This window comes from Bos grunniens, chromosome 11, assembly GCF_055505025.1.
Source record: "Bos grunniens cultivar Pamir isolate PY7600 chromosome 11, Bosgru_T2T1.0, whole genome shotgun sequence".
NCBI lineage: Eukaryota > Metazoa > Chordata > Mammalia > Artiodactyla > Bovidae > Bos > Bos grunniens.
Window position 1 is genome coordinate 93,653,905 of NC_141175.1, and position 10,938 is coordinate 93,664,842.

General features: G+C 45.1%; 1 protein-coding gene across 3 annotated transcripts in view; it reads right to left on the bottom strand.

Annotated features, from left to right (window-relative positions):
* Positions 1–9,412, bottom strand: part of TGFA (transforming growth factor alpha) — a 118,711-nt gene extending 109,299 nt beyond the window's left edge. Inside the window, exon 1 of one of the 3 annotated variants that reach the window (XM_086323798.1) lies at positions 9,092–9,412. In XM_086323798.1, coding sequence (XP_086179924.1) covers positions 9,092–9,131 — 40 coding nt within the window. In that variant the 5' untranslated portion in view covers positions 9,132–9,412. The remainder of the gene's footprint in view (positions 1–9,091) is intronic. The other 2 variants (XM_086323799.1, XM_086323800.1) reach the window with 2 other exon arrangements.
* Between the last annotated feature and the right edge of the window lie 1,526 nt (positions 9,413–10,938).

Consider the following 10,938-nt stretch of genomic DNA (forward strand, 5'->3'; position numbering starts at 1 on the left):
GATAAGAAAAAGTAATGAGATGAAAGGGCTTCTCAGGTGGCTCAGTGGTAAAGAAACCGCCTGTCAATGCAGGACCCATGGATTCGATCTCTGAGTTGAGAAGATCCCTGGAGGAGGAAATGGCAACGCATTCTAGTATCCTTGCCAGGATAATCCCATGGACAGAGGAGCCTGGCAGGCTACAGTACATGGGGTTTCAAAGAGTCGGATGGACTGAGCACTCACATGTGCAGTGAGATGAAAATATAAAAGGAAAGAGGCAAAGTTATCTCTATTGAAGATAACGTGATGCAAGGAACCTCAGAGAATCAGCTGAAGGAATATTAAAATTAACAAAGCCTATTACAAATTACATTTGATCCTTGAATAACACACCTTTGAACTGTGTGGGTCCATTTACATGTGTGAATTCTTGACAGTAAATACCGAAGAACTCGGAGAAGGCAATGGCACCCCACTCCAGTACTCTTGCCTGGAAATTCCCATGGATGGAGGAGCCTGGTGGGCTACAGTCCATGGGGTCGCTAAGAGTAACTACACGGTCAGCGTTGATTGAGTCTGCCAGTGGGGAACCCTGGATATAGAGAAACCTGTGATGTGAGGGCCAATCATGAATTAAAGGTGGATTTTTGGAGTGTTGGCCCCCTAACCTTTGTGTTGTTCAGGGATCAACTGTAAATATAATTTACAGATATCTAAAAAGCTTTTAGATATCATCAATAACCAAAGCAGGGGAAAAAGTCTCACCCACTAGATCCATGAAAACAGGAATCATTCTTGGCCGATTTCCTAGTACCTAGAAGCAGTTACAGTGCAGAATAGGTACTCAATGAAAATTTGTAGACTACATGAATGAGCAAGTTCAGAATAACGACAAAAATATAAAATAAAGGAACCAAACTGAAATTCCACAAATTCAAGTACTTAGAAGGATTTAGCATATGATAAAAAATGGAATTTCAAACCACAGTAGGAAGGAATAGATTATTCCACAAATGACAACTGAGAATATTAATTGGTTAACTGTTTTAAAAAAGTAAAACATGAGTTGACCTCACACTACACATTAGAACAAATTCTAGGTAGAATAGTTCAACATAATGAGACCACAAAAGAATTAGAAGATAGGGAAGGTTTTACTAATTACATAAGCAAAGGTAAAAAGCTTAAGGGGAAAGATATATAGTTTCTGCTACATAAAAACAAAAACAATAGGCATGTCAAAAATACCACAAACAAAACAGTAAAAGACAATAAATGGGGACTACTTGCCAAGTATTAATAACCTTTTTTATATACAGTGTGTTATAAAGCTCTAAGAAAAGGATGAGCCATCAATAGGAAAAATTTTGAAAAGATGAAGATGCAAATAACAAGATGATGTACAACCTACTCTAACAAATATTAAAGATGAAACTGGGCTGAGATTTTTTTCCCCCAGTCAAGTTGGCAAATGTTAGAACTAATGTCTGCTTATAGAAGGGCCCAAAAAGTGAGCATTCACACACTGCTAGTGGGAAAGAAGGGTAATTTCTAGAAACTTACCCTTAAACAAAGATGAGCCAAACATTTATGTACAAGAATTTCTGTTGTATCATTTATGTTCCTTGACTTTAGCCTTACAAATTTAATATATAATTGTTATAAAAAATTAATCAATTCAAACTGTAGCCCTATACTATATATCTAGAACCTGCCTTTTTGAATTTAAAATTTTGAAGAAATCTTTATTTTTTGAAAATAGTTACATAGGCAGAAAGTGAAAAAGAACTAAAGAGCCTCTTGATGAAAGTGAAAGAGGAGAGTAAAAAAGTTGGCTTAAAGATCAACATTCAGAAAACTAAGATCATGGCATCTGGTTCTATCACTTCATGGCAGATAGATGGGGAAACAGTGGAAACAGTGGCTGACTTTCCTTTTGGGGGCTCCAAAATCACTGTGGATGGTGATTGCAGCCATGAAATTAAAAGACGCTTACTCCTTGGAAGGAAAGTTATGACCAACCTAGACAGCATATTAAAAAGCAGCAATATTACTTTGTCAACAAAGGTCCATCTAGTCAAGGCTATGGTTTTTCCAGTGGTCATGTATGGATGTGAGAGTTGGACTATAAAAGCTGAGTGCAGAAGAATTGGTGCTTTTGAACTGTGGTGTTGGAGAAGACTCTTAAGAGTCCCTTGGACTGCAAGGAGATCCAATCTGTCCATCCTAAAGATCAGTCCTGGGTGTTCATTGGAAGGACTGATGTTGAAGCTCCAACTCCAATACTTTGGCCACCTGATGCAAAAAGTGGACTCATTTGAAAAGACCCTGATGCTGGGAAAGATTGAGGGCGGGAGGAGAAAGGGATGACAGAGGATGAGATGGCTGGATGGCATCACTGACTCGATGGACGTGAGTCTGAGTGAACTCCAGGAGTTGGTGATGGACAGGGAGGCCTGGTGTGCTGCGGTTCATGGGGTCGCAAAGAGTCAGAGACGACTGAGAGACTGAACTGAACTGAACATAGGAAATCATTGTATTCATATATAAAAATACCTATGTAAGGAATCTCCTTAAAAAAAATAACTGGTACTGCCAACTTGTCACTGTTATAAACAAGTCAACAACCACCATCATTTACATTTTTCTCTGTACCTTCAGGTAAGTATTTATATAAGTATAATATAAATATATATATCAAAAAGTGAAATCAATGACCCAAATTATACCCACTTAAAATTGATAGCAATTGCCACGTTGACTTCCAAGAAAAGTTGTATCAATTTATATTCCCAATAACAGTGTGTGGATTATTCATAACAGTGAGAAATAAAAATCTATATGGTCAAAGGATTTCAAAATTATAGTAAACACAATCAAGGGATTATTTTTCCCAGCTACTATGGATGATGTTATGGAAGAATATTTAATAACATAAAAGCTTTATTATGAAAGATTTTTAAGTTAAAAGGCAAATAAATTAAACAGTGTGAGTCCCTCAGAATTCATACTAGCTTTTACAGAATATTTATTGATCTATACATTCATCTGAAGGCTTCTCAGGTGGCCCAGTGGTAAAAATCTCCCGGCCAATGCAAGGAGACACAGGAGATGCCAGTTCGGTCCCTGGGTAGGGAAGATCTCCTGGAGGAGGAAATGGCAACCCACTCCAGTATTCTTGCCTGGAAAATCCCATGGACAGAGGAGCCTGGTGGGCTGCAGTCCATGGGGTAGCAGAGTCAGACACGACTAAGCATGCGTGCACACACGCACACTTTCATCCATCAGACTGTGCAACAGAATGTTAATCATAGTTATCTTTGGGTGGTGGAATTACAGGCCATTAAAATACATTTTCTTTTATGCTTTCCTAGATTTTCTATGTTCTAGAGAAAAAAAATTGCCTTTGCAGTCTAAAACAAATCATCATCTGCTGCTGCTGCTAAGTCGCTTCGGTCGTGTCCAACTCTGTGCGACCCCAGAGACGGCAGCCCACCAGGCTCCCCCGTCCCTGGGATTCTCCAGGCAAGAACACTGGAGTGGGTTGCCATTTCCTCCTCCAATGCATGAAAGTGAAAAGTGAAAGGGAAGTCACTCAGTCGTGTCCGACTCAGCGACCCCATGAACTGCAGCCCACCAGGCTCCTCCGTCTATGGGATTTTCCAGGCAAGAGTACTGGAGTGGGGTACCATTGCCTTCTCAGCATCATCTACTAAAAAACAATAAAACACTATCTGAAAGCAAGTTGCATACAAGCATTTATATGCAACCCAACCTTGATGATCATAATAAAGAGCTTTTCAGGATGAATGTTACCTGCCCAGCCAAGTGTTTGCCAACTGAGTCTACACTTGGAGTATTCAGCACAGGGCATCCCAAGGAATCATCAAGTGCTCACTGGTCTCCCTGGAAGGTCAGCCTGTGCTCTGGGTGCCAAGGGCAAAGATGAAGACCAAGGGGTTCTGCCTTCCAGAAGCCCTCAAACCAGCAGGGAAGAGGGGGCAAGCACCAACCCACATGAGTTCAAGACAGGACATGGAGGTGTATCAGGGTTCCCTGCCAGAAAAGTCAACAGGTCAAAAATTAAAACCAAAAGAGGAGAGGCAATAGCAGGTTTGAGTTCCACAAAGTTATACAAGCTTGTTACACAAAGGAGTTATGTGTCAAATCCCTCCTTGAGGAAGCCCTAACCAGCTACAAGTACTTCAGAAATGTAAGTGGGGAAAACGGAAAGATTTTCAAGGTAAGAGGACAGCAAACTATTAAAGGCAAAAGCACTGGGTATATAATACAGCAGGCTAGTGTGTGTTAGTTGCTCAGTCGTGTCTGACTCTTTGCGACCCCAGGGACTGTAGCCTGCCAGGCTCCTCCATCCATGAGATTTCCCAGGCAAGAATACTGGAATGGATTGCCATTTCCATCTCCTGGGGATCTTCCTGACTCAGGGACTGAACCCAGGTCTCCCATCTTGCAGGCAGACTCTTTACTGTCTGAGCCATCAGGGAATCCAGTGAAGAAAAAGTTTGTTTCCTCTGACTTAAGAGAAAGTACTAGCAAATCTATACAATTCGATTTCAATGAACTTCCAACTTTTTCTAAGCCCAGATAACTATTTAAGTCATATTTATCCCAACTAATTCATTATGCTTCAAAAGACTTTACCCACATTTTTAGAATTGGTCTGAAGGGAAACATGCATTTATGTTTGAAATGAAGAGTTCCTAAGAAATGGTTCTAGTAGTCTAGATTTCTGGCTCCTTTCCTGATTCTACAAAAGGATTTTTATATTTAACATTTCACAGATAAAAAAAAAAAGCAAAACAAAAGTCACCATAAAAGTGCCCCAATCCTCTATCTAGATGCAATCTGAAACATATTAGCTTTAGCATAGAATTAAGTTTATACTTTAAATGAGATGATGAAAAACATTTGAAATGGCAGGAAAACAATGGTCAATTTTTGGTGATCAACCAAAAAAAAAGCATGGCATGATTAGCGTTGGTCTGCTGGAGTTTAATACTGAGTTGATCATTACATTTTCCATAGGTAAAGTACAAGAACATGTAGGACAGTTAAGAGTTCTCAGCATGACTTCTAACTCTGCTCTGGTCAACAGGACAGGCAGAAGTGCCTTCAATAACGCTCATAAACACACAGCAGCATTTATAACACCAAACGTACTTCAGACAAAACATAACTGGTGAAGTGAGAAGTTTCCCTAACCGTACTGATTGCACAGCTATGGCTCTCAAAGGGTCCTTTTCCTCTCTTCCCCACCAGCAGCAGTCACAAGCCACACGGGGGGAACTCTCATTAGACGGGCACACTTGCCCGCCTCCTACCCAGCCAACAGGGTACCAAGTCCTCCAAGTGGTTGTGATTTGAGGGCACTGCTGTGGAAGAGACTACAGAGGTTTTGAGGGAGAAGCAGGCACAAGACGCCCAGTTCGTTAGGCCAGTTCCATTCTGGCTGGCCCAATCTCCACTTCCCATTGCCTGTCCCTTTTAGCCAGCAGCCCAAAGAGCAGGACCCTGTTCAAAGTATACTTTCAAAAGGTCTTTAGAGATAGGTCTAATGGAAAAACCATCTATTTTTCATATGTTACCACGGAACATGAAGCATCATTTACTCCTATAAGAAAGGTCCTCTTTGCAGGGGACACTGAGTATTTGCAGAAAGATTTTCACTTTATCCTAGGAAACCAAATTTTGGAAAAGTAAATACAGGAAACTCAGCCTCTAAGTCTTCCATATACACCTTTACAGCCCTTGTTCAAAGTGAACTTTCCCTAATTATGACTGTCCAATAAGGAAAACATGTGTCCTGGGCAAAGCTCCACTGTTCACTCTGAAAGACATCATTTCTATGTAATGGAGAAGAGAACCAGCTTACTTCATGCCCCCTGCTGGTCCCTCTACCCCAAATCCACTGGGAAGCTGACTCGCTTCCTCTCTCCCCATCCTTCATGGCATTTTGTGTCCAGGAACATGCTTCTTTAGTCTACATCTAGTCTTACTTCTGGGAGCTGCCATAAAAGTAATGATGTTTATTTCTGGATTATAAGATATATTACAAAATCAATGTTATTTTGTGTGTAGCCCTTTATTTTTAAAGTTTATAAGTAGCTTCCATATTTACCATCTCATTTGATTCTCATAACAACCCACTGTGTAGAGGTGTGTAGAGCAGATAAGGAAACTAGAACTTAGTGCTAACTTCAATAAACAACCGACCACTGAACAGTAAGGAGGAAATACAAATGTTTTGCATCAAAAACTAAAGAATTCACTAGATTCAAGAGAACTCCCAAACTTTCTTGAATTTGTCATCTGCCAAAAGAGATTTGCCAAAATCTCTAAGGTTTTTAGTTTAGGTAGTATTTTCTGTCTTAGGAAGGGTGAGGAACTGGGAGATAAGTAAGACAAACTCTCAGTTATGGGATGGACATATCTGGAATGCTATGAAGTTCAAAGTGACAACAATAATGATTGATTAAATGCTTACTATGTGCCAGGCACCATTCGAGGTTCATTAATTATATTCAATGATCCTATTAATATCACTATTCTTTAGATGAGGAAAACAAGGTACAAGCTAAGTAACTTGCCCAAAATTACACATCTTGCTCCCTTAAGGATGACCTGGGATTGGAGGAGCCAAGACCCTAAGTAGTTTGCCCAGCTAATGAGGGGAGCCTGACATGAGAGGGTAGCCACCACAGGAACCCAGATCAAGTTCCCAATGTTGCACTGAATTAAGTCTCCACACTCTCACCACCAAAACACCAATCAAGTAATCAGAAGAATCAACAGGGAATCCTAATAGTTCCTTCTTAGACTGTCCCCACTGACATGGGGGAAGAAGGGGAAAGACCTCATTTTTCTAGATCTTGATTACTGACAGAACACTGGCTGATTCGCCTAGAACTGCCTTCAACTAATTTAAGAAAAATTAGAGAGGAAAGCAACTCTGGAGGAAATGTGCAGAATAAAGATGCATGTGGCATTGATGGGTATTCAGCAATCTATTGGAAAGTGAGGTGGGAGGCAGAAATTGTGGTCAATGCACAGAACTAATAGCCTATATACATATATATATATATATATATATATATATATATGAAGGAATCCTTACTGGTGTAAATTACTCTTGCCTTCTTTCTCCTCTACTTTTTTCATTTGCTCATTGCTTGGAACTGTATAGGCCAGTTGATAAATCTTTGTTAAGTTTATACACTCTTTTGTTAAGGAAAGAAACAAAGATTAAGTTGAACTGGGGCAAAGAGAAAAATTCCATGATGAATGAATGCAGTCTTCATGGGCAAGTCCTATGCTGAAGGGCAGGAGCAGCTTTACAAAGCTTCCTCGAATTTGCTTACTTTCATTGTTTCTTGTTTCATTGTTCACTGAATAACCTGAGATTGCCCTGAGATCCGGTGAATCCAAAAGAAAACCCTGTTTAAAGCAAGTTCCAGGGTATTCATCCATCTCTACTGGAGAAAAAGTCCCAAATCCAGGAGATGGGACTACAGTGACCACAGTAAGTTGACTTTTAATATCAACATTCCTTCTACACTCATAATTCTGACCCAGCTACCTACTGAGGGCCTATATGCTTCACTTCCCCCTTCCATAAACTGGGGATGGTAATACCGTCTTCATCATCAGGTTGGTGTGAAAATTAAATGAGCTGATACATATACAGTACTCTGAACAGTGCCTGGCACAGAGTAGGTGCTCAAATAGTGTTAGGTTATTATTATTACTTTCAGCATTTGCAAACAACATCATAACAGGGACCCGAATACAGGAGACTTCTACTGTATTGGTAATGTAACTGCTTTTAAAAAAATCTAAAATTAGAACTATTAACACAAAAATATAAAAAGGCTTGGGAAAAGGAAAAAAAAAAAAAGCCACTCGGAGTCATGCCACCTGTTGGTGAGTTTCAGGTGAGGGTACACCTCAGAGCTGCTATGGAATCCGGTTCCACGGCTGCCCCGTATTTCCCTTAGATGATGCCTCCACTTCTTAATCAGCGTTTCATGGGCAGGATTACGGGCGGGTCTGTGAACCCCCTGAAACTGTACACGGAACTGGGTGGGGCTGAGGCTCTGGGCATTTAGAGGGGGAGGGGAAGGGTTCCATAGCTTTTCTTGAGCTCTAATAAATCATCCTGTAGCAAGCAACTTGCTTTACAGAGGAGACAGTGACTGAACAATTCACTTCACGGAAGCTAGGCAATGACCAGGACACCTGGGCTGTTAATCTGTTCTCTCAACACCAGAGAGACCCGGCGCCGCAAGGGGCAAGAGCTGGCCGGGCAGTGACCTTCACCTTTGAAAAACTCACCGGCTCCCCAGACCCGGCCCAGGTTTGCCGGGCTTAACTTCCCCTCCCTTCCCCCATCCCTCGTTCTCTTCCAAGAACAAACTCAAAGGAAACTGGCAGCACTTCGTCTAGGGTTTCACTCCTGCCCTCGGCTGACACTTAAACCACTTCTCCCTAAATTAATCAAAAGAACAATTAATCCGCACAAAAATCCAAAACCCACCCCAAAGCTTCAGAACTCGCAAAGTTAGAAGATCGAGGCGCCGCTGCTGATGATGAATATCTGCGGGTCGCTGGGGCTCAGGGGTAGGCAGAGAGTACGAAAAGGAAGCAGCCAAGGTCTGGCCGGAGGGTCGAACCCCGGCCACCCTCTCCGAATCTACGCGCTCCGTACGCTGGTGAAGACTGGCTTGGAAGCAGCCAGGTAAGCAGGTAGGTGTTGGCAAGTCTACGAGCCGCGGCGGATTAAAGTTCAAGCGCGTTCACACACCGCTCCCCCTTCCCTGGCGGGCGTTCTCACGCACGGCCCGCCGGCCACTTCCCGGGGAACGGCTGAGCGCTCGACCGTCCCCCTCTTTGGAACAGGCTCCCCAAATCCCTAGTAGGCACAAGTGATTCCCCTTGCCTCCTCGCTTGCAAGCCTCGAAAAGCATTCGCCTCCCTTTCCTCTCCTACGCGAGCGCAGAACACCCCCAAGACAGAAATGGAGGGGACGAGGGGAAAGCAGGGTGTCCCGGAGGGCAGGTGGCGCCGGGCGCGCCACAGGCAGCGTACGTACCCAGCGCGAAGAGGGCGAGCTGTCCAGCCGAGGTGACCATTTTACGGGCGGCGGGCGGCAGGCGCTCCAGCCTCCTGCCCTACCTGCGGTGCCCGAGTGGCGAAGCGGCGCCGCGGTGCGGGGGAAAAAGGCGCCGGCGAGGCAGGGCCAGCCCCCGGCGCGGGCGGGCGGAGGGAGGACCGCGCGCCTCTGCTGGCACTAGCCGCGCCGCGCCGCCGGCCGGGCGGAAATGGGAAGGCGGTTACCGTCACCTCCGCCACTCGGCGACCGGGCGCGGCAGACCACCCTCCCGCCCCGGTGGGGGTGCCCCCCTGAGGGCACGGGGTGGGGTGGGGCTGGGGCGGGGACGCGGCGCGCACCGTGCGGGGCGCGGGCGGCGGGGCGGGGCGGCGCGGGAATCTCGGAGCCCGCCGAGCCAGCCGGGCATCCAGGCCGAAGGAAAGGCAGGAAGAGCCCGATTTCAGACACCACCCTCAGACTAGCCGCTCAGATCCGAGCCCGAGCGGCCGGGCGCAGCGGCCGTTTCCAGGATCTCCGCGCTGGAGAGGAGCCGCCCCGGCGTCTGTCATTTGCGCCGACGGCCGCTGCCGAGGGCTCTCCCTGGCAAGAACTGGGACGCGGCCCGGAAGGGGACCTGCGAGCTTCGCCTGCCCTTGCCAAGACGTGCCTCAGGGAAAGTGCGCCCCACAATCGAACAAATTCAACCAGATTCCCCACCTGCGCCCCCATCCGAGAGAACACTGGATTCTCCGGATGCCTCCCGCCTGGAGCGCGGCCACCCCAAGTTCTCAGGCCGACACGTTGTGAAGATCAGTAGACCTTCTTGCACCTGGTCTGGTGCTGATGATGAAGATGGGTCACCTGGTATTCCATCACCACCAGTACCCCAGACCACCCCACCCCATCCTGCCACAGTCAGCTGAAGCCAAGAGCAAGGTGGCATGCAGCCCCGTGTCTGAGAGAGGGGTGAATGGGCGGGAGCTACCTGGATGGTTTTTTCAAGGATTTGTGGCCTTTAGCTGGCCCCAGGTGCTGGAATTTGGAGAAGTTAGAGAGGCAGAGGGAAGACTTTCTGGGTAGAGAAAGGAAGACTCATAGGTTCCCTGAGGACCATGGATAGGCGACAGTGTGCTCCAGAGAGGCAGTGATCAGTGTATTCTCCAGATGCCCCCAGCTCAGGGATTACTTCAGTTCAGTCGCTCAGTCATGTCTGACTCTGGGATTCCATGGACTGCAGCACGCCAGGCCTCCCTGTCCATCACCAACTCCCAGAGTTTACTCAAACTCATGTCCATCGAGTCAGTGATGCCATCCAACCACCTCATCCTCTGTTGTCCCCTTCTCCTCCTGCCCTCAATCTTTCCCAGCATCAGGGTCTTTTCACATGAGTCAGCTCTTCGCATCAGGTGGCCAAAGTATTGGAGTTGTAGCTTCAACATCAGTCCTTCTGATGAACACCCAGGACTGATCTCCTTTAGGATGGACAGGTTGGATCTCCTTGCAGTCCAAGGGACTCTCAAGTATCTTCTCCAACACCACAGTTCAAAAGCATCAATTCTTTGGTGCTCAACTTTCTTTATAGTCCAACTCTCACATCTGTACATCACTACTGGAAAAAACATAACCTTGACTAGATGGACCTTTGTTGGCAAAGTAATGTCTCTGCTTTTTAATGTGCTGTCTAGGTTGGTCATAACTTTCCTTCCAAGGAGTAAGCATCTTTTAATTTCATGGCTGCAGTCACAATCTGCAGTGATTTTGGAGCCCCCAAAAATAAAGTCTGCCACTGTTTCCACTGTTTTCCCATCTATTTGCCATGAAGTGATGGGACTGGATGCCATGATCTT